Source organism: Vitis riparia, chromosome 17, assembly GCF_004353265.1.
Source record: "Vitis riparia cultivar Riparia Gloire de Montpellier isolate 1030 chromosome 17, EGFV_Vit.rip_1.0, whole genome shotgun sequence".
In the NCBI taxonomy this organism is placed as follows: Eukaryota; Viridiplantae; Streptophyta; class Magnoliopsida; order Vitales; family Vitaceae; genus Vitis; species Vitis riparia.
Window position 1 is genome coordinate 10938870 of NC_048447.1, and position 21057 is coordinate 10959926.

The 21057-nt window shown below is 37.7% G+C and overlaps 5 protein-coding genes across 5 annotated transcripts; 1 reads left to right on the top strand and 4 right to left on the bottom strand.

The window, feature by feature from the left end:
• Nucleotides 1–727: 727 nt before the first annotated feature.
• On the bottom strand, nt 728–2098 carry LOC117904083 (pentatricopeptide repeat-containing protein At2g29760, chloroplastic-like). Its single transcript, XM_034816605.1, has one exon. The coding sequence runs from the start codon at nt 2096–2098 to the stop codon at nt 728–730; it is 1371 nt and encodes a 456-aa protein (XP_034672496.1).
• Nucleotides 2099–3154: 1056 nt separating this feature from the next.
• LOC117904084 (pentatricopeptide repeat-containing protein At3g62890-like) lies at nt 3155–5146 on the bottom strand. Its single transcript, XM_034816607.1, has one exon. The coding sequence runs from the start codon at nt 5144–5146 to the stop codon at nt 3155–3157; it is 1992 nt and encodes a 663-aa protein (XP_034672498.1).
• Nucleotides 5147–5659: 513 nt separating this feature from the next.
• Nucleotides 5660–8659, bottom strand: LOC117934417 (LIM domain-containing protein WLIM1-like). The gene is made up of 5 exons (XM_034856093.1): nt 8403–8659; nt 6842–6938; nt 6704–6735; nt 6503–6592; nt 5660–6125 (listed from the first exon to the last, which is right to left on the bottom strand). Exons 1-5 carry the CDS (start codon nt 8538–8540, stop codon nt 5934–5936), a joined length of 549 nt encoding a protein of 182 aa, XP_034711984.1. The 5' UTR covers nt 8541–8659; the 3' UTR covers nt 5660–5933.
• Nucleotides 8660–9948: 1289 nt separating this feature from the next.
• Nucleotides 9949–16069, bottom strand: LOC117934418 (succinate dehydrogenase subunit 7B, mitochondrial-like). Its single transcript, XM_034856094.1, has 4 exons — nt 15957–16069; nt 15813–15881; nt 12071–12173; nt 9949–10453 (listed from the first exon to the last, which is right to left on the bottom strand). Exons 1-4 carry the CDS (start codon nt 16011–16013, stop codon nt 10374–10376), a joined length of 309 nt encoding a protein of 102 aa, XP_034711985.1. The 5' UTR covers nt 16014–16069; the 3' UTR covers nt 9949–10373.
• Nucleotides 16070–16320: 251 nt separating this feature from the next.
• LOC117934504 (uncharacterized protein At5g50100, chloroplastic) lies at nt 16321–20992 on the top strand. The gene is made up of 8 exons (XM_034856216.1): nt 16321–16491; nt 16585–16730; nt 16847–16954; nt 17619–17675; nt 18794–18859; nt 18942–19002; nt 19498–19544; nt 20656–20992. The coding sequence occupies exons 1-8, from the start codon at nt 16368–16370 to the stop codon at nt 20692–20694; spliced, it is 648 nt and encodes a 215-aa protein (XP_034712107.1). The 5' UTR covers nt 16321–16367; the 3' UTR covers nt 20695–20992.
• Nucleotides 20993–21057: the final 65 nt, after the last annotated feature.

Here is a 21057-nt window from a genome sequence, read left to right on the forward strand (position 1 = left end):
AATCATTTTTGGCACATTAGAAGAAGCGGAATCTTTCTTTGTACCCATGCCCACCGTTAACCCTTCTCTTTTCTCAGTGCTCCAGTGCAAGGCAGACCAAAGCTATGAAAGCAAAAGATGGCTTTTATTTTCCCTTTTCCCATTTTTATCTAATTGAGCTTGTAGAAACTTTTGAGTGGACAACTGCAACCAGCTCATCATAGGAGCATTTTGTAGGCATGAAAATCAGAAGCATTACACATAAGTATAGTCAGATTCCATTAAAATAACTAGAATTTTTATGTGGGGCACCAAGAGTATTGTCATACTGTAGCAAATCGATGGCAGCATTACAGAAAATTTGTCTCTATACTGAACAATATGAACCACTTGACTAATACAATTATTGATGGTATAGGCAGAAGTTGGAACAATGGGTTTCTAAGCAGTGTGCAAACAAATTTGGATTGTAGGCTCACCGTACCTTGTTGAGTTTGCCCTGGCATTCATCTTCTCACAGGTTGAATATCCCAATTGTGTGAATGAAAGGACACCTCTAACCTGGTATAAATTATGCATAAAAGGGTATGAAACTACAGTTTTCTCAGTAGGAAAAAGCTATTTTGCACTTATTGGCTGTGCAAGACCTAGTTGTTGCTATTTTTCGTCATTGGTGATGGTGGTGCCCTTTTACATGGTTCAGGATTTGGTCATTTAATTGGGAACTTCTTTCAACCTGCATTGCTTACTACCAAAAATCCTTGCATGAACAGTCTCCTTCTATGAAAGTGTGGAAACGAGAACGATCTCTAACTACTATTTCCCTGCCATAAACTTGGGAAATGGCCTTCAGAGCTGAATGACAGTCTTCGCATGTCCTTAGATTTTTCACTATCCGAATCAAAGTCCCTGGCTCAGTACTCATGAGTCCAAAAGCAATAGCTAACTTCTCACTATGCCAAGCCACTGCTTGCTCTTTCTCTTCCTCATTCAAATCAAATGAAACTTGCATTGTATTAGCCGAATAGCCTATTTGACTTAGTCTTTTCAAGATTTCATTCAGCTTGTTTCGAATCTCTACAATCTGGGGATGCAACTGATCAGCAACTCGAAACTCATGAACAAGACCATTGACCTCAATCCAACTACATCCAGGGCTTGACTCACTCCTCCTATCAATCATTAGCTTCCTCATTTCTGTGACCCTCTCCCATCTTCCTAAAGAAGCATATAAATTTGAAAGAAGCACCCCACCTCCATTATGATCACTAGATTTCAGTTGCCCAATGTGACTGATAATCTGCTCCGCAAGATTAACATTATGATGGATTCTACTAGCACTAAGCAAAGCCCTCCATATAACAATGTCTGGTTCCATGGGCATGGTTTTGACAACTTCAAGTGCCCTCTCCAAATAGCCGGCACGACCAAGCAAATCAATGTAACACCCGTAGTGCTCAATCTTGGGTGCAATCCCCCACAAGCTTTCCATATTAGCCAGGATTGAAGAACCCTCCTCTACAAGACCTGAATGGCTACATCCATTTAAAACCCCTAGAATGGTGATCTCATTGGGCATCACATTTTCATCTAACATTTGATAGAAAACGCGCAAAGCATCCTTGCCAAGCCCATGATATGATAATCCTGAAATCATGCTTGTAAAACTGAGAACATCATGTTTACAAATTCCATTGAAAACTCTACTTGCACAATCAATCCTTCCACATTTTGCATACATATCAATGAGTGCAGTAGAAATGTTTGAGCTCTGCCTTATTCCAATCTTGTCTATATAAAGATGGATCCAGTTTCCCTGATCTAAGGCTCCAAGATGAGCACAAGCAGATAGAACACAAACCAGAACAGCCTCATTAGGATTAACCCTATCATCGCATAACATGTTGCAGAAAAATGTAAGAGCTTCAGGATACCTTCCACATCCCAAAAACCCTGAAATCATGACAGCCCAAGATACATCATTACGCACAGGCATCATATCAAAAAGCTCACAGGCTCTATCCATCTCCCCATGTTTTGCATACCCACCTAACAGACTAGTCCAACTAAACACATCCCGCTCAGACATTTGATTGAAAACTTTGCGGGCATCCTCCATTCTCGCAAAAACAGAATACATATTAATCACCGAGTTGCCCACATATAAATTTGATTCAAACCCACTTTTTACTACCATCCCATGAACAATTTCTCCATATATGAGGGATATTTGATGTGAACATGAAGTGATCACAAAGGTAAAAGTATACTCATCCGGGACAACTTGCATGGGACCATCCAGTGTGATCATCCGAAGAAAAAGATGGATAGGCTCTTGGGAATTTTGTATCTTGGAGTAGGCTCTGATCATAACATTCCACAGTTTAGTGGGTGGTGAAGGAGAAGGATAGTGATCAAATAGGATTCTAGCATTTGGGTGGTTCTTGGCACAGAGGTAACAATGGATGAGAGAGGCAGTAAGAGAAGCATCTGATGACAACGCTTGGGTGACAACTTGGGCATGGATTTGTTGGAGTGGAGATAGTTTTGGACGTTGATTTAGCAGAAGAGAATATGTTTGTGGATTTGGGAGGTCAATTGGGATTGGGTTGGTTGGTATGGAAATGGAGGGAAATGTGTTGGATGAACAGAAAGAGAAATAAGTTATAAATTTGAAATGTTTTGAAACTGCAATAGGGTTTAAGGTTATGGCTTTTGAGATTACATGGATTTGAGGTTTGGTGAGGGTAGAAGAGAATGTGAAAGCGGTAAATTTGTGCTTTTTGGTGCCGAGGGTTCTCATTTTTCATTGATCTTTGGGACCCCGCATCAGCATCATGTGCTGATACCAGTAGACAAAGTACTGCTGAAGAGGAATCGAACCGATTGTGAAATGATGACCGTGTATGAACCAATTTTCAATGAGATTTTTGAGAGAAGAGTGAAATTTTGACTTTGCAGGGTTGGTGGGTTTTGAGCTTCTGTTATTGTCTATGGAGGTGGAGGTGGTAGCTGTCCATTTTGATTAAACCAAGATGGAATCATGAAATCCTTAGGCCCACAGGTCAGAAAAAATCAGCATGTTCTATGGTCATTTTGTTTGATAGAGAACTTCAAAAAATCTTGTTTCAAGTGAACAGTTTTTGCAAGTTTACAAGTATCTATAAGTTTAATTCTACCAATAATCAGTACAAGAACAATTTCCATATCTGAAAGTGTGGAAACGAGATCTATCTCTCACCACAATTTCTCTATTGAAAACAAGAGAAATGGCCTTCATGGCTGAGTGACAATCTTCACATATCCGCAAATTCTTCGTAATCCGAATGGTACCCTCTTGAGTACTCAATAACCCAAAAGCAACAGCCAATTTCTCACTGTGCCAAGACACAGCTTGTTCTTTATCCTCCTCGTTCAAATCAAACAACACTTGCTTGGTGCTAGGAACATAACCTCCCTCTATGCTTATTCTTCTCAGCACCTCATTCAACTTCTTATTTATCTCTGATATCCGAGGATGCAACTTATCTGCAGCAAGAAATTCATGAACAACACCATCAATCTCAATCCAACTGCACCCGGGGCATCCTTCACTGCCCCTCTGACTCATAGCTTTCCTGACTTTGGTTACACTTTCCCATTGGCCCATAGATGCATACAAATTCGAAAGAAGCACATAGCCTCCACCATGAGAACCAGGACCCAGTTCTGCTATATGGTTTATAATTCTCTCCCCAAGATCAACATCACCATGAATTCTACAAGCACTAAGCAAGGCTCTCCAGGCAACAACATCAGGCTCCATAGGCATGCTCTTGATAGCTTCAAAGGCACTTTCAAGTCGACCAGCTCGACCTAGAAGGTCTATTAAACATCCGTAGTGCTCAAGCTTGGGAACTATTCCCCACAAAGGTATCATGTCATGGAAGATGGAAAGACCCGCCTCAACCAGACCTGAATGACTACATCCATTTAAAACACCAAGAAGGGTTATATCATCAGGTTTAAACCCTTCTGCTAGCATTTCTGAAAAAGTCCACAGACATTCTGCACCAAGCCCATGCATGGATAATCCTGATATCATACTTGTCCATGTGAGGAGATCTCTTTTATGTAACCCATCAAAAACCCGCCTTGCACAATCTATCCTCCCACATTTTGCATACATATCGATAAGAGCAGTCGAGATATTTGAACTCGGCAGAATTCTATTCTTGTCTATATAAACATGAATCCATTTCCCTTGATCCAAGGCCCCAAGATGAGCACATGCTGATAAGATGCTGACTAATACTGCCTCATTAGGCTTCACCTCATCATGGCAAAGCATATCATTGAAACATTGAAGTGCTTCATTATAGAACCTGTGTCCCACATAACCAGCAACCATGACTGCCCATGAAACATCATTGCGCCCCGGCATCATATCAAACAATTCCCTAGCTCTTACCAACTCCCCACGCATTGCATACCCTTTTACTACGCTAGTCCAAGTGATTACGTCCCTTTGAGGCATTTCATCAAACACTCTCTTGGCATCAACCATTCTTGAAAAGATTGAATACATATTCACCAACGAATTCCCCACAAATACATCCGATTCATACCCATCTTTCACAACCATCCCATGAACGTTTTCACCATAACCACGGAGTGTGGGATGACGCGAACAAGCTGTAAACACAAACGTAAAGGTGTACTTGTCTGCTGAAGTGGGCCTGCCATGCGCAAGCATTTGATGGAAGAGGTACAGTGATTCTTGTGAACTGGGTGTCTTCGAATAGGCTTGGATCATGAGGTTCCATATTATTGTGGGCGGCAGAGAAGGGAATTGATCAAACACAATCCGTCCAAAGCTGAGATTTCTACAGCCAATATATGAGTGTATCAGAGGTCCAAGGAGAGAGGTATTCTGGGCCAAGCCGTGAGTAACAACTTGGGCATGTAACTGTTTGATCTGAGTCAGAGATGGCCTCTTCTTCAGGAGTTGTACGAATGTTGAATGGCTTGGGAGTGAAAATGAAGATGCTCCGGATGGTTCCCAGATGAGAGATGAGGTGTTTGATGAAATGTAAACCAGAGGAGACTGAACGTAGAAAGGTTCTTGGAGTCGAGGGATTTTGGTGCTGAAGAGTAGGGAAAGTTTGGGAAGTGGGGTAAAGCGCATTTGTGATGAATATGCGCTCGAGGAAAAGTATTGCAGCAGGTGAGGAATGAATAATGAAATATGAACTACAAAGGTTTTCTGCAGTTGGGCATCTAATAGGTGGCATTAATTAACTGATCTTAAATATAAAACAATCTTCTATGACCCAATTTGAAGAGCAAATCATAGAGTTCATAGCTCATTTCACCCAAGATTATGACAGGAATTAAGCTGTCCCATTCTTATAGTACATTTTGTATGAGAAATGAAGCCAGTTTTAGGCATTTGGGTTCCCCATTCTTTCAAAGGAATCTAGACAATATGCAAACTGCAGCAGAAAGAGAAGTTCAAGCAATAACAAAGGATAGAAACATATCTTAATGGCAACAAATTCAAGACAAATTGTATGTGCATCAAAGGCATCTTAAAAAACAGCTTGGTTTAAGAGCAAAGCAATGGACAGAGAGAAGGAAAAGTCATAACAAGCTTCATATGAAAACACAAACAAAAGACCTTTGGGCTTGCCACATATTGTTTATTGAAAGGAGATAACCCCACCTCTCTAATTATTATTCATTCAAAACCTCACACTCAAAATGTGAAAAACTGAGACTTCAATAGTGAATATTCTTCAAGAAATAACACATATATATATCTATGTAGAAAAAGAAGGCAATCCCATTATCTCTTCTACTATACTTTAACAGTTGCATCCGGTTCTTAGAAAACCCCTTTGGATGTGATGTTACAGTATCACACTAACATGAAAACTTTAACAGTGTCGCTTTGCTGCTACGTTCTCAGAATTTCAGTCACCCCCTTTAACTTGCTCCTGCTTGTCCAGTTGGCTGAAGTTCCCCTTCTCCTTGAAGAGTTGGGAATGGTGGTGCCTACAGTAGAGCCGATGCTCATGGGCTATGTAGTTTGATGGGCTGATTGTACAGCCTCCATGGGTGCACCTGAAGCAAGCCTTATGGTAAGACGTGCCATCCACCCCCACCTGAAAGGAACAGCAGTCAGGATTCATAAGGCTTTTATGAAGGAGCAGTTAATATACTTTTGGGCAAATGATATCTGGCAATCACATTATGTTACACTATTATCAACTAAGGTTGGATTAGATAGGTTCAAGTCGAATTCCAAAAGATAACCGCTTGCTGGGATCTGGTTTTAAAACACTGGATTCTACAAGTTTCTACTAGCAAGGGATTAATATTCGTGGACATGGAAAAGTACAACAAACAATACAATTATCTAGTGCAGATAGTTAAGGATGGTAGAATAACAATGCTTCTCAAAGAATTTTGTAAAACATAAAGATCAGTTTGGTCTGCAAGGCTCAAAATGTATTTCTTTTACAAAATCGCTAATGCATACCTTTTCAATGGGGTAAACAGTTTTTTTGCAGGCAACACATTTCTCTTGAGTTCCAGCAAACATACTTGAAACTTTGCTATTTGTTTGGCCCTGCACCAGTGCACTCAATATTAGAAACAACTCAATATAAAGAAGTCAATAACTCCTCAATAAATGTTGTAGGTCTTGAAGAGAAAAGTTAAAATTGGGACGGCAGAGTACCTGATCAACAGATCTGACGGTCTTGGGAGCTCCTGGATGACAGGAATCAAGAGAAATAAACAAACAAAGAAAAAAATGATGAGCTTAACAGAAGTGCATAAAAGGGACTGTAAGGACAACTTAATGAGGGCTAAGCACCTTCAAAACTCTTATCCAAGCTGCCAGTCATCTTAAACAATTGATCAAAGTGAGGTTTACAATACAACACACCCTCAAAGGAGGAATAGTTACTCAGCTGCAAAGACAAAGAACGTGAAAATTTAGACAAAAAAAGCAGGAAAAAACTGTTCAAACACATCAATTAAGTATAAACTATTGAAACGAAACATCAATTTTTTTTTTGGTATTTTCTGATATAAGAAAATACTTGAAAGAGAATCACCAAAGAATTTCACATCTTTATGCCATCAATGCCAAAACTCAGGTGACATAAAACAGGTCTCAGCATACTAATATGTACAAATCCAAATTGTCACCAAAGTCATACCAACATCAAATTTTTAGGCTGTTATAAGCAGCTTTTTTTTTTTTTTTTTTTTTTTTTCCATATGTCTACATTTTCCAAATGTGACATGCAAAACTGAATTTATACCAACTATGACATTGTGCGAAACATTCATAATGTTGAAATTGCAATATCTGTATTATTTAAATTGCAAAATGCATCTAAAACTAAGTCAGCCACAGACCAAGCAAAGGTATGCCAGATGGGAGTCACATGTTGGGCTGTCCCACCTCTGGATTGATCCTAACGGTGCCTTTGTTTATACTATACTGGCACCATGATATTGATATTAGGCAAGTAAACTTTCTTGGCTGAGAATCATAAGGAGGACAGAATAGATCTTTGTATGGTCTCTATCTAATCACACTGTCTCCATCACCCAGATGGGTCCTCTGCCATTTCCCTGGCAATCTTATTAGAAAAAACAGGAACCTAAAATTTGTTTGATTGGTTTTCTTCAATTCTAATTTTGTGAAGTATAATTCACCCACTTGACCACTTATAAGGAAACAATTCTCGAATGATTTCGAAAGCAACTGATCGAAAAGCTTGGAAGATATTTGAATGCAGACAACGAGCAACAAGATGTTCAGGAAGGCATCAGTGACATAACAAAACCTTTTCTGATAAAAACTAATAAGAAACAACATTTCCATTAATGATCTGAGGGAAATTTTGAATGCTGACCAAAATCATCTCTTGCCAACCGACAAAAAACACATTGGAATGAATGTCCGATGGATTCAAACAACCATATCAAAAGATGACCTAATTGGACTCCTTCATGCAGCAACAAGAATAATTGAAGTTCAAATAATAAAACCCCATGTCTGATCCTACTTAAACAAGGAAAAATTCCTGATCTAAAAGACTTAAATTGTCAAACAGAGCAAACGAATCCCATCGTCATCATCATCACCAAACTTGAAAACATATCCTCCAAATACAACACTACGATCTCTTAACATAGACAACATCAAAACAAGCCCATCAACATCACTTATGAACAGAACCCATGTGAGAAAAAAAAAATTCAAGAATTAAACACTAAATCAAACAAATAAATAATTGGGTACACATTTTGATTTCTTCAATCATAAGGAGAACCAAGAAAAAACATAAGAAAAGATGAAATCCAGAGAAGTCAATAGCATGGGGATGGGGATGGAGATGGAGATGGAGAGAGAGAGTGACCTTGAGAGTGCCCTTGCAGTGGTGGCATCTGAAGCAGGCCTTGTGGTAGACCTTGTTATCAGCAGTGAGCTCATCCACCAAGTACACAGTCTTCTCACAGGCCTTACACTTCTGGGTAGTCCCTGCAAAAGTTGCCATCTCAGATCTTCCTCAACTCCACCACCCTCAAATACAACTCAATTTTCCGAGATAAGATTGATGAAATTCAGAAACAGAGACTTTCTCTCTCTCTCCTTCGGCTTACAGCTCAGACACAGTCACAGAGTCGCAGCTCAGGCGTTTCTATATTGAGTTATTGACCTTCCGCAAATATTAGCTGTCCATTTCTAGGGTCATTTTGGTAATAACGAGAACGCCATGCCTATTTTCGAATTACGATAACACCCCTCTATATATACAGGTGTCAGAAGAATAGAGAATTTGCCCCGGCCACAGAGTAAGCATCTAGTACATAGATTAGAACAAATCGCGGTTTTCACGAAGTTGATTCGCTGTTCCACTCTCGACCGCTAGCCCGTTAATGACACTGCTCTTATTTCGCGGTCATATATGTTCGGGGGAGTGATTCAAACGAACATCGAAAGCGCGTGGATTTCTGTAGGGGAAAAAGTATCATCTCAGTAAATTGATTTTGGTGGATTGCGCTGTAATGCGTCTGTCTGGGCGGGTATGATGACGTGTAGGATTTTTTTTTATTTTTTATTCTCAGGAATTAAATTTGAAAGCCTTTTTTGTCATTGTATAATATATAATAAGAAAGTAAGAAAGTGATGGAGTGAATGAATAGGCGCGACTCCACTCAATCATTCTCCTTGATTTGAAAAAGCAACTCACCTGCTTTTTCTTCCTTTTCTTTTTGTTTTCAAAAAAGCGGTTTGGATTCGGATTTTATATCATGGGCATTTCTAATGTGGGTCACTTGAAACTTGGCCTACTTTACTAAATTCATTCATAAATAAGTTGGGAGTAAGAGGGGATGTGTTCAAATTTTGAAGTTTAATTCAGCTATTGTCTTAAATTTGAATCCTTGACGCTGACAATATGTTGTAATGCTAATTAAAGCCGAAGTTCCCGGTAACTGAAGTGCTTGTAATTTATGAAACGGATTGCATTTATGATACATTTATTAAATGGCTGATACTGAGATCGAATAAATTTCCCTAATAATTTTCCTTCGACTTGAAACATACCAAATTGGAGACCCCTGCCCTCTCTTATTTATGAAAACCTTATTTTGCGTCAATAAAGTCTTATTTAACGAGACGAAGAATGAGACTTGAGTCATGGTCTCAATTGTTGGTGGTAGTGGTGGTGATGGTGGGTGCCTATGCGACAATCTTTTACCCTATACATATGCTATAAACTATGCTAAAAAGAGACTGATACCTGCAACCTTTTTTTATTCTCCGTGGGAACACACCAACAGGGTACGAGCATTCATGTTTCCATTCACCTGCCTTTTTCAAAAAGGAAAACAAAATTGGAAAATATGAGTATGAGCTCCCACTGCAGCTCCAGCACAATGAACCTAAGCATGATGAAGATCTGAAGACTTAAATGCGTTTCCAGCACAATTGAATTGTTCTACAAAGGATGTTGTCAAGAACATATGGGCTAAGGCGAAAGGAGTTGACATAAACATTAAGCGCTGTGCAATCAGTTTTCTTTTAAATGTCCCAAGTTGGAGTTCAGAGACCTAATCATCTGGGGCACCACCTTCAGCTAAAACAGTAATTGCTGAAGGACTACCATTACCATTTTCACCCAAATGGTTATAAAGACATTCTTAGGAGTTAGGACATAATTATTAGACTCAAAATGATAAAGGTCAAATGAGCAGAATTTTTTTTTTTTGCAGTAGAAGAAAATCGGCATAACATGTTATCCTTCTTATTCAACACAGGCAAAACCTAAGGATCTTATGATGTTACTGGACAAACAGAAAGCAGCGCCATGGAAACACACATTTCACTATGCAATCTCATTTGCAGCTGCCTGTTTCCTAGCTTCTTCTCGCATCACTGCTTTCACATAAATTTCATAGCAACAGCCTGAAACGAACATACATAAAAAAGCACATGAGAGCTCTCACATAAGAACACTGTAATATAAGTACTTTTCTTCTCCACACTAAGAAACATTATACCAATCTAAAATCATAATGAAACTCAAAGCTTCTACAGAACAGAGATGGAAATGGTGCCTCTATCCAATCCAATAGGTAAGGGATTTCAAGTAGCAGAGGGTGTAAGTATAAGAACAAGGTCACAGGAACAAGGACGAAGATATTTAATAAAGGACACCATAGTTTATGATTTAAGTCTCATTTTCTATAGCTTCTTACTTTTGGTTTAAGTTAGAAGTTGAAACCATATTTTCAAATTTGAATATATTGGTATTTCAAAGTCTTTTTAAACATGAAAAAACTTCTTAAATAAGTTAAAAAGGGGCTTCCACAAGAAACAAAATTGTCCTTGCTTTCATGTTAAACTCAATTATAAGCTCTTTCAACAAAATTATTCAAATGCATCCAGAAAATAGCTTCTGTCATCCAAGAAGTCAATTCAAACATAAATATATCTCCATGTAGAATAGGATGGTGTAACCAGATTTTTGTCATTGACCCCTAAAAGTGGGATTTGGTGGTGGTGTTGTTGGTGTAAGGGGAATGTCGAACATATTCACTTATATTCCTGGAAAATTAACAGGCATGACAAAGAGACCTGTGAGACAAGTAATTCAGCTAATGTTGATAAGAGAGAATATCGTGACCACTATAGGAGAATAATCAGTGATAACATGGTAACATCAGACAAACACGGTTATAAAGGAGCAGTTAGGCCTCAAGCACAGTGACCCCCAGCTATCACACCTCATCTGTAAAGGCCTGCCTTGATGAGGTTAGCCTAATTTTTTTTTTGGTTTTTATTCATTTATTATTTATTATTATTAATGTTTTTTTTTTACCTCAGTCATTTTGGCCCCTTTGTAAAGCTAAATAGTGGGGACAAAACAATGGCAACCCCTAAAAAGTGATTAAATTTTCCTTTGGTTTATTGCCTATCAAAAAATAAAAAATCATTTGGTTTCTAGTTCTCAGCACCCAAATAGTTCAAATAGATTTTCTTTTTTTCTCACATTTTTTGTGCTTAAAATTTCTAACTTCATATTAAATTTTATGTCATTGCATTGTTTTTTGTTGGATACCTATTTTAACTGCTTGGAATCTTGTGTTTTTGTTGCTTTGATTGAAATTTTGGATTATATTGATAATATGAGTAAATGACAAATGCTTACATGTCCAAATTTAAAAAAATTCCATTGATTGCATGTGCCTAGGTTGCATGTCACTTTGCTTAGGAGCATGCCTTGGTTGCACCTTGCACCTAGGCCATAGGAGACCTTTGCACCATATGTGTCCCTGGTGACTCTTAAAACCATGCATGCAACATTTTAACATTTAAACTAGTGTCCCTTCCAACTACAATATTAAAGCACAAAGATTCATTAAATTAGTGTTAAAAGCATATAATCATTTGGCAGCATATATCAAAGATTAATAGTGTCAAATCTGCATCATAGGAAACCCAGTTAATTTTCATAGAGAAGTTTGCTCAAAAGGACACCCAAACCAGTTTTTTCAATTTGTAGTTAAGAGACCCTCATACCAGCTACAACAACGATTGTGAGAACATCTCCAACCCTTTTAAGTCGCCACACATTCCTCTTGTGTGATTTGAATCGCTTTAGAGATGGGTCGTCCGCCAAGAGCTGCATACTAACCGAGTTAGTTCAACATGATGTATGAGTGAACCTAAAGAAATCAAATATCAATTATAACTTTCTGACATGCAGAAATTACAAAATAAATGCAACTTGGCATGACATAGGAAATGGTTCTCTCTCAAAGTAGTCCATCATTTTGTGTGGTTTAGATGAACTAAAAAAGCCTACAGTTGCACAGATAATTCCTGAAGAAACTATGCATATGAAATAGCTTGAAGCATACTTGTAGAATGAGAAATATTGGTCATGCACTGGAGTGGAGATGAACTTAATAACAAAAATGAAATGTTGGATGATGGAAGAGAAATATAAGGCACTATATTTGATGTAAAGGTTCTGACATAGTTGACTACCATATTGTTAATATTGACCACCAGAGTGAAGCCCCAGACCGTACAAGAATATGCTTAACACACACATGCACACATACCTGTGTATGCATGTCGATTAAGAGAAAAGCATTCATATATGCTTTTCTAAGGAATACAGAATACATATCAATATTAATCAGGTACATTACCAGTTCAGAAAATGGTAAAAAGTAGAAAAACTTGGAAGTTTGGAAAAATATTTTACAACACATGGATCAACACTTGTAGGTATTGAAGATAATAATGCATCTACAGGTATTTGAAACTGTATTATGAAGAAGCAGTATACTCGAGTAAAAGCAGCAACAAAGATGCAACCCATTTCCACCATTGTGCAGCAAAGGAGAATGTACAAAAGAAGAATTTTCAGTTGCAAGAAGCTAAGCAGGAATCAAAAGAGCAAGCTAGATAAACACCAAAAAATACAAACTTTATTTTCCACAATGCAAATGCAAACATTGGTTCACCACAGAAAAAGAAAAGCATGAAAATGAAGGATAATTATAGATAAATATGCAAAGAAGGGAGTTGTTGATGTAAAAGCATTAGATTTATACAATAATATTAGGAGGGCACTAATAAAACAAGGCATATGAACCCCAGGTAGAATTATATAGAGAGACTTTTTTTGTTATAAGTGTAGATGCATTAGAGTAAAAATGGAGTATACATGATGTATACAAAGTAACCAAAAAACCAAAAAAAAGAACAAGAACACAAAAACCAGCAACCGTGCCCTACAAAGAGCCTATCTAGTCCACAAACTCTAACAATGATAAAGAGTCATCCCCAATATATGATCTTACCCACTCCCAAAAAAGATTCAAGAACGAACTTTTAATTGTTTGGTCCAAACTTTCACAATTATTGAATGTTATCCTATTTCTCTCCCCCCATATGGTCATGAACACGCATAACAAAGCGGTCTTCCAAGCCTTTTTTTCTTTTTCTTTTTCTTTTTCCAACAAAAGATCCACGTAAACTTAAGAGAAACCACCTAACTAAAGAGTGCATCACTCATTGTACACCAAATAGAGCAAAAATTAACTACCACAAAACGAGTGCTTTTGTGCAATGAGGAATAATATGATCACTTGTTTCTTCTTCTTCTTTGCGCATTTAGTATCCATTAGGAATCCTCTAACCTCTCCTTCTGAGCTGATCCAGGGTCAAAATCCTGACCCAAGTTGCCTCCCAAGCAAAGAAGCAACTCTCACCGAGACCCAAGAATTCCATACTATATCATGAGGGAAAGGCTCTATTCACTTGCCAAAGAGGAGTGATATGATTTAACAAAGAAATTACCATTCTTTGACCCCAATCACACCATAATATCCTCAGAGTCCAAGCTAATAAAATGGTCATACAATCTCCCAAAAAATTCATCAACCTCCTCCAACTCCCAATCATGCAACTATCTAACAAACCTTAGGCCCTTACTACCACGTCCCATACATCAATCACCTAAACAACTTTTGAAGAGGCTGTAGAATAAAGAATCAGAAATGAGTCCCTCAAAGTTGTGTCTCCACACCACTTGTCTAACCAGAAATTCACCTTGTTGCTAGAGCTAACCTTGAAACCTATTCTATCTTACAGCACCTCCCAACCTCTTCTGATTGTCTTCCATATGCCCACTCCATACCCTTCTTTCACTTCTTTAGTGCACCACCCCCTTTCTTCCTACCCGTATTTCCCTACAATTACCCGTTTCCAAAGAAGGAGGGTTAATTTCATACACAAATCCCCACGACCATTTTCCCAAGAGAGCCTTATTAAGGATTGATAGGTTTCTGATGTCCAATCCCCCTTTTTGTTTTTCCTACAAACAACTACCCAATTTACCAAATGAGGCTTGTGAAACAACGTGCTACCCTTTTTAGGACGGTGGATAGGGACATGAAATAAAACGATAAACTGAACAAAGTACTTTTTATCAAAGTCAGTCTTCCCCTCATTTGAAAGATACCGTCTCTTCCACAAAGCAAAGCCTTTTCTGAACATGTTTTTCAACCCTTTCCCAAACCCTAAAGAACTTGTAGGGGTACCCAAAAAAAGGCCTAAATAGGTGGTTGGAAGAGCACCCACCTTCAGCCTAGGATCCCAACAAGCTCCTCCATGTTAGGGGCATCCCCAACAAAGATCAATTCACTCTTCTCCAGGTTGATCTTTAGCCTTGATAATGTTTCAAACCACATAAAGACCCAACTCAAGTGCTCTAACTTCCCCTTGTTAGCATCACAAAGAATGAGGGAATCGTTTGCAAATAACAAATGGGATACCCCCACGCCCAACCCATTTCTACCCTTTACTAAGAAACCATCAATGTAACCCCCTTCTTTTGCCTTGCTAAGAATGCAAGAAAGAGTCTCCATTACTAGAATGAAATGGAAAGGGAATAAGGGGTCTCCTTGTCTCAACCCCCTAGAGCTTTGGAAGAAACCTGAGGGTGAACCATTTACCAAGACAAAGAACAGTGCCGTGGAGATACACCATTTGATCCAACTAATCCACTTAGCTCTAATACCCATTTTATCCACCAAAGTAAGGACAAAACTCCAACCTATATGGTCATAAGCCTTTTCAATGTCAAACTTACAAATAATTCCTCTCAGGTTGCAAATAATCCACTTAACACCATTTCAGTCTCTCTATTGTATAGAAAGACTATAGGAAGCTGAAGCTTTAATAAGAGTGATGAATGACCATCTAATAATAGAAGCTCCAAAAAGGTACATGAATTTGATATCACTAAAACATGAGAGAAGGGGATTTTAATGAATGGGAAGGCAAGGACTGGATTTCATTTTGCTTTTTGGATGGTGAAGAATCGAAACAGGAAAAAGTTCTATGCCAATTCCTTTTATCCAAATGTTGGGGAGAAAGAATGATAACATCGGAAAGTAATATATCTTAAGCCTAAATATTAAACTCATTCCGAACTCCACCGTTTTCCTGGTAAAATCCACATTCGTAAGTCGTACCCAATTCTCCCCTGAGTCCCCTCGACTACAAATCCAATAGCCCGAAGTCAAATGATCTCCATTTACTAACCAAATCTAGCGATCTACACCAGGAACCGCTAATGTTGTCAAAATTTCTCAAAAAAAAAATCGAGAAAGGCATTTCAAACCCTAACGAATCAAGAAAACCAAACCAAAGAAAGCAAGTGGCAGAGCCGATCCCAATGAATCAAGCAGTAATGAAAAACAGTGACACAGATAAATAGAGAGAAAACACAAGCGATACGCACAGCTTTCTCGCGAGGCCCGGGCTCGACGTGGAATCCGCGACGCGAGAGAGAAAAAGAGTCCTCCGTCTTCTGCTAATCAGAAATCAAAATTTAGAAAGAGAGATTGAGGAGAGAGAAAAATTCAACATAGTGAAATAAAATTACCTGAGAATGAGATCGAAAATGAGAGAGCGCAGTGGCTTTGTTAAGGAGGAACGCCATGGCCAGAGAGCTCGAGTGGAAGAGAGCTGCACAGTGTTGCGACTGGCGAGAGAGAATCTGAATTTGTAAAAAGGAGGTTTTGCAGTGGTGCCCCCAAGTTAACCCTATTATTAATGTTGTCCTTCTCTGCGGCCACGTTGAGGATACGGAAGCAAATAATACTTATTCAAGCCCCTGGAGGAAATTTGGTTGGAGCCCATGGCGCCACGTGTACAACGCTTCTGAACACAAAAATAATAATAATAATAATAATAATAATAATAATAATAATAATAATAATAGTGAATAAATAAAGAAAAAACAGTTGCGCAAAAACAAGCGGAGAAAGCTAAAACGGTTTAAAGTTCCACCGCAATGGCGTCGCGGCTCACAACCGCTGCATCAGTTTGCATTGGAAAACATGGAAGCCCTTCTATCAGAACCAGATTTCATGGCTCTGCTTCAAACCCTCTTCATAAATTCATCTCATACCCCACTGGTAATCTTTATTTCTCTCAACTCCTGCTTATGCATACATATAATATGAAATGTTCAGTGTTTTGATCTGTTACATTGGTTCTTTTGATCTTAGTGGCGGGATTGAGATACCCAATTCGTGCAATCCATGGGGCCACGGCAGAAGCAGTGGCTCCCAAGAAAGCAGGTGAAGAAAAATCATATCAAGATTGGAAGATTAAGATGCTCTATGATGGGGAATGCCCGCTTTGTATGCGTGAGGTTTGAGTGGACCAACCCTCTTTTTCTTTTAATTTTGGGTTTTGAATCCTTGGGTTTATGTTAGTGAAGTGGTTTTCTTATTGATGTTGGTTTAATTTTGGTTGTGATGGTGTCAGGTGAACATGCTGAGGGAGAGGAATAAGCAGTATGGGGCTATCAAATTTGTTGACATTAGTTCTGATGATTACTCCCCTGAGGAGAATCAAGGCCTTGACTACAAAACTGTATGTTAAATGCATAATTTGGGTTTCTATACTGTTAGGTAGAAGTTGCCCAGGTTGGCTGGCAGTGGCAGTTTACTTGAATTAAAGATTATGGATGTGAATTTTCATATGATTACTGGAAATTTGATTCCATTGTTGGCATTAATGTAACATATTAATCCTCAGAGAACTTCAAATGCCTTAGGTTGGAACCGAATAAAATTGATGTTAGTTTCTATTCTTGTGACTTTCCCATGAAACACAATAGTCATAACTTACTAGTTCAGAGCAATTGCTTTTTTCTTTGAAATTTAGCTTCTTGCACCTGTTCTGTGATTTGTCTTGCTGAGCTCATAAGACAAAAGGAGCATGGTGATGATTTGGATTATTTAAATTGAGGACTTTTTTGTGCGTCTTCTCTGCATTTTCTATTCCTTTTGTGAATTCTTGTTAATGAGACTGGAAAACAATGATTCCATGGAGAACCTTGTAGCAAGAACCCAAACAATAATTCCTTGGAGAACCTTCCAACAAGAACCATATCTCACTGAAGTGTTATGGCTTTAAGAAGGAAAAAGAATATAAAATGTTGAGGGTTTCATCGAAAACTTAAGATATAGTGCAGCATTTTGTCATATGACTCATATCTTCTGCGATGTTATAACAAAATTTGTCTGTTGGTTAGGTTATGGGAAGAATTCATGCAATCCAGTCAGATGGAACTGTAGTCACGGATGTTGAAGTATGCCCTATTTCTAACTGTTAATACTCTCTTTCTTTTTCATAATTCTTTTGAGTTTTAATACATGAATATTAGTAGTGCCAGAGAACTTTATTTTCCTTTTTACTTTTAAATGTAATAAATTTTTCTTCTAAATCTGCATCATGTAAAAGTGTAGTTTTGTCTTGTTCTAGATTACTCAATCCATCATTTTGTGAAGCAAAATGTAACTTCAATTCGAAACTCCAAAGTTCTAGTATTATTAGGTGCTTAAAGTAAATTCAAGGACCAATTAAGAATGGCACCAACCAATGATTTTTAATTTCTCTGCATGTAGCATTGCTTGGATTCACAGAAGGTCTTAAACTTAGGCACCAGGTTGAAGTTAAGACTGCTGACGGCAGAATCACTTTGTGAAATTCATGAAGTCTTGAGGACATTGTAGAAACTAAAGCATCATAGTATGCTGGCTTTAAACCTAGGAAAGAATAATCCTACCAAACAAGTTCAAGGTTCTCTTTTCCTTTTCTTTTTTTGATAGGCAGGTTCAAGGTGTTTAAAGCTGTGAATGTGATATGCTCGTGACAATTGCTACGTATTTGCATTTCAAAAAGAACAATAGATGCTGGCCAGGATTGTGGGACTCTGTTATTCTAGTCGATCATTATTATATTGATCCATTTTACAAATCACAATCCAGGACTAGGGGCCATCAATATGCACATTTTAAATGCTTTAAAAAAATTATTTCGCAAGTTTATCCTTTCTCCTCTTTGATCAGAAAGGATGGAACTACTGATGCCTTCTTGTTGGTACATAAGTAATGCCATTGTTGGAGTTGGAGTTTGATTTGTCTAATCAATATACATATCAGTATCCAACTTTTTAATCTTTAATAAAATGATATCCTTGTACTTGTAGACAACTGTCACTATGCTACAAGTGTTCACCATTAGATGTGAATGGCATGGACTCAAGAACATTATTAGATAGTACCTAGAATGAATGGAACATTAGAAAGTAGACTGCAAATTTGTGGATGGCATCATTATTGAAATCTGTCACTGTTCCCTTATTACTTCTTATATTTTAAAACATACTTCTCAAGGAAAAAATTCATGCTAATGGAAAATTTGCAGGCATTTAGAAGACTGTATGAAGAAGTTGGTCTTGGATGGGTTTACGCCATTACCAAATATAAGCCAGTAAGTTGTCTTGTTCCAGGATTTATTTGTCCTTTTTATTCTTTATCAATGTCATGCTTAATAGGAAGCTTATTGTTCACAGATTGCAACAATAGCTGATGCTGTGTATGGTGTTTGGGCTAAATACCGTCTACAAATTACAGGTAGATGATATTTGCATAAATAATTTTCTCTTGTAATCTCTAAGTTCCATTTGGACATGCTTTGCACCAATGCCATAATCATTTATACAGCCATATTTGCGACTTGTATTTATATAGTTTTTAACTAGAAAATAGGCTTGTTTCCAGGATATTATATGATGAAATAGTTGTGTCAGCTTTGTGACTCTTGCATCAAAATACACTTTTTTAAGTAACACTGTTGTGAAATTGAGCAGCTATGGATATTATATTTCTACGAGATCTTTTGGGGGCTAGAGAAAATTTTGATATGATTATGCATTAGGAAATTATATTTTTTTTCCATCTCTGAACATTTCTTTACTCCTATCCTGTTGTATACCTCAATTGGATGCTTGATTGTGGAGATAGTAATTTATTTCAGACCTTGTCAATGGCTACCATGGTTATTCTCTGTTTTCTTCAATTTATTTTAAGTTTTATATAGTGCCAAAATGATCTCTTTTATGGTTTCAGGTCGGCCAGCTCTAGAAGAAGTTCTGGAATTACGAAAGAAGAACAAGGTATGCATATGGAAACTGCATGGATGTTCTTTCCTTCCAGTCAGACATCAAATTGTAGTTGTTCTTTCAATACCTGTGTAATCTGATAAATTAGCTAGCTTTCATGGGATATTATTATAGAAATGACTACTAACAGAATTGACCATGTTATTTTAGAAGTGTGAAGGGTATTATTTCAAATAATTATGCCACGGGCTGAAAATTTTGGGTCTACCAGGAGGCTTTGAGAGAATGGATTATGATAGTTATTCCATTTGGTTGTGTGCAACACTATGTTTTGCACAAGGAGGTATAGACACCTTAGGCTGACATGTGCAAGGCTGGCTGGTTTTTGTTACATTGCCCATCTAGCAGGCATTTATAGTTAAAAGAAAAAAAGAGATACATGTTGCATTGACTTCTAGCCTTGGGATGGGGACAAAAGAACACATAGCTCTTGTTTCACATGTTTTTTGGATTTGAAAAGAAGTCTTATCATTCTTATTCTCATTCTGAAGATGACATTCGTTTAGCCACCCTGACCAGGGCCTTTTATCAACATTGGGAGTTTGGATTTTTTCGGCATAAATTTTCAGTTTTTTAGATTACTCTGGTCTCAGTATTCCTGTTTTATTTTTGATCTATTCCTTTTTCCCTTATTAGGAGCCTCCAACATCCCCATCCAAACCCCTTGCCACTTGGGCCCTTGTGTTTTATTATTTAAAACACAATTTTGTTTAAGTTGTACTTAGGTGCTCTTCAATTCACTACTATACTTCCCAAAGCAGTTTGCCTTTAAGGTCATTCTCATTCAGAAATGCTTTAATTTATATTATTATGCTAAACCAACTCTTTTTAACCTGTACTCTTCCTAATAGCCATGACACTTATTCACAATTAAAGATAGATATATATATATATATAAAGGAGTAATTTCGAACAATTCAAATAGTGGTAACTGAACACCAACTCTGAGGGATTTGTTCTCTATACTAATCACCACCTCCCTATAATTACTGCCTTTTCTCTGTCTTTCTCACGGTGGATAGAATTCATATGCATCATAAATGCCATATTTGTGTATAAAAAGAATATTGGTGTTAAGTGTTGGACTTTTATGTTTTCCTTACAGGTTGAAGTATGCAGTGACAGCAAAACTTGTAAGATGTGAACTTTACTGGCAGTCAGGGTTTTGAATGGCATATTCTCTGGCCTGCAGCTTCTATGGTTATTTTCATCTTCCAAAATCAGCCTGTATGTGCGAGCTCATATACAAAAGCAACTACTACATGGTGCATAGGACTCCTCTCTGAAGATACTCTTTTCCACTTCAAGAACAGATCATGCTTGACATTCTATTTCCAATTTTACCATGCCTTCACTTTGTTACACAAGGAGAGACGACTAGTATACATAACCTTTTACTTAATTTCATTAATCAATTAATCTTGTCAGTTTATATTGGCATATGGTTTTTCTACATTTATTGCTCTAGTTTCCTTCTATGTTCACATAACACACCATTTTGCTTCAA